Source organism: Egretta garzetta, unplaced genomic scaffold, assembly GCF_000687185.1.
Source record: "Egretta garzetta isolate BGI_Z169 unplaced genomic scaffold, ASM68718v1 scaffold134, whole genome shotgun sequence".
Classification (NCBI taxonomy): Eukaryota; Metazoa; Chordata; class Aves; order Pelecaniformes; family Ardeidae; genus Egretta; species Egretta garzetta.
In genome coordinates this window covers 407,547-408,345 of record NW_009259422.1, presented here as the reverse complement: position 1 = coordinate 408,345, position 799 = coordinate 407,547, and the positions used below count along the sequence as shown (strand labels likewise).

Sequence of the window (799 nt, the reverse complement as noted above, 5' to 3'; positions counted from 1 at the left end):
CCCTGCGCGGAGAGCCTGGGCCGGTGGCTGCCCAGGGATGGAGGGAGGCAGGGGACAGGCAGGGGCCAGCTCGTCAGCGTGACTCCATCAAGCTTGGCAGGGCTGGGCAGGAGAGCTTGGGACAGCCTGCCCCATCCTGGTGCCGGAGCAGAGGAGATGCCCCCAGCCCCCAGGACAGGGCTGCTGCCCTCTCACCCCCCTCCCCAGCTGCCACGCTCTTTCTGTAGGTCCCAGACGAAGGCAGCCCAGGCCTGGGGCTCCCATGGCTGCTCCCAGCCCGCTGGCCCCGATGGGCACCGAGTCCCCCAGGGCCAGGAGAGCCTGGGCTGAGGGTCTGAGCTCCCCACGCTGCTGCCCTGCCTCCACGCTCCTGCCCCTGGAGAAAGGCCCTACCTCTCCCTGCCCTGCTGCCTCACCTGCGGCCCCCGGGGCTGCCCCCACGCTCCGCTGTCACTTCAGCAAGGATATGTCGTCGGCGAAGTCGTCGTGGTCCCGCCGCAGGCAGTGGAAGCAACGCCACTGGAACACCATGAGGCAGAGGGGCAGCATGAAGAGGGCGCAGATGGCTGCCATGACGTAGGCGATGGTCATCAGGGTGGACTCGTCCGTCTGCGGGATGTTGTAGCCGCAGTCCTCCATGTTGGAGTGCAGGTAGGGTCCCTCCACTGCGGCCGTCCGGAACTCGTCGTGCACTGTGGGTGGGAGAAGGCAGGGGTCTGGCCACCGCGCTACCACTGCGCGTCCACGTCCCCCCGCCTCTCCCTCCCTGCGGGCCCAGCCCTCACCCCGGGAGGCGCCG

The 799-nt window shown here is 69.6% G+C and overlaps 1 protein-coding gene across 1 annotated transcript in view; it reads right to left on the bottom strand.

The window, feature by feature from the left end:
- Positions 1-6: 6 nt before the first annotated feature.
- BACE1 (beta-secretase 1) overlaps positions 7-799 on the bottom strand; it is a 5,017-nt gene continuing 4,224 nt past the window's right edge. Inside the window, exon 7 of the mRNA XM_035892483.1 lies at positions 7-692. Coding sequence (XP_035748376.1) covers positions 451-692 — 242 coding nt within the window. The 3' untranslated portion in view covers positions 7-450. The remainder of the gene's footprint in view (positions 693-799) is intronic.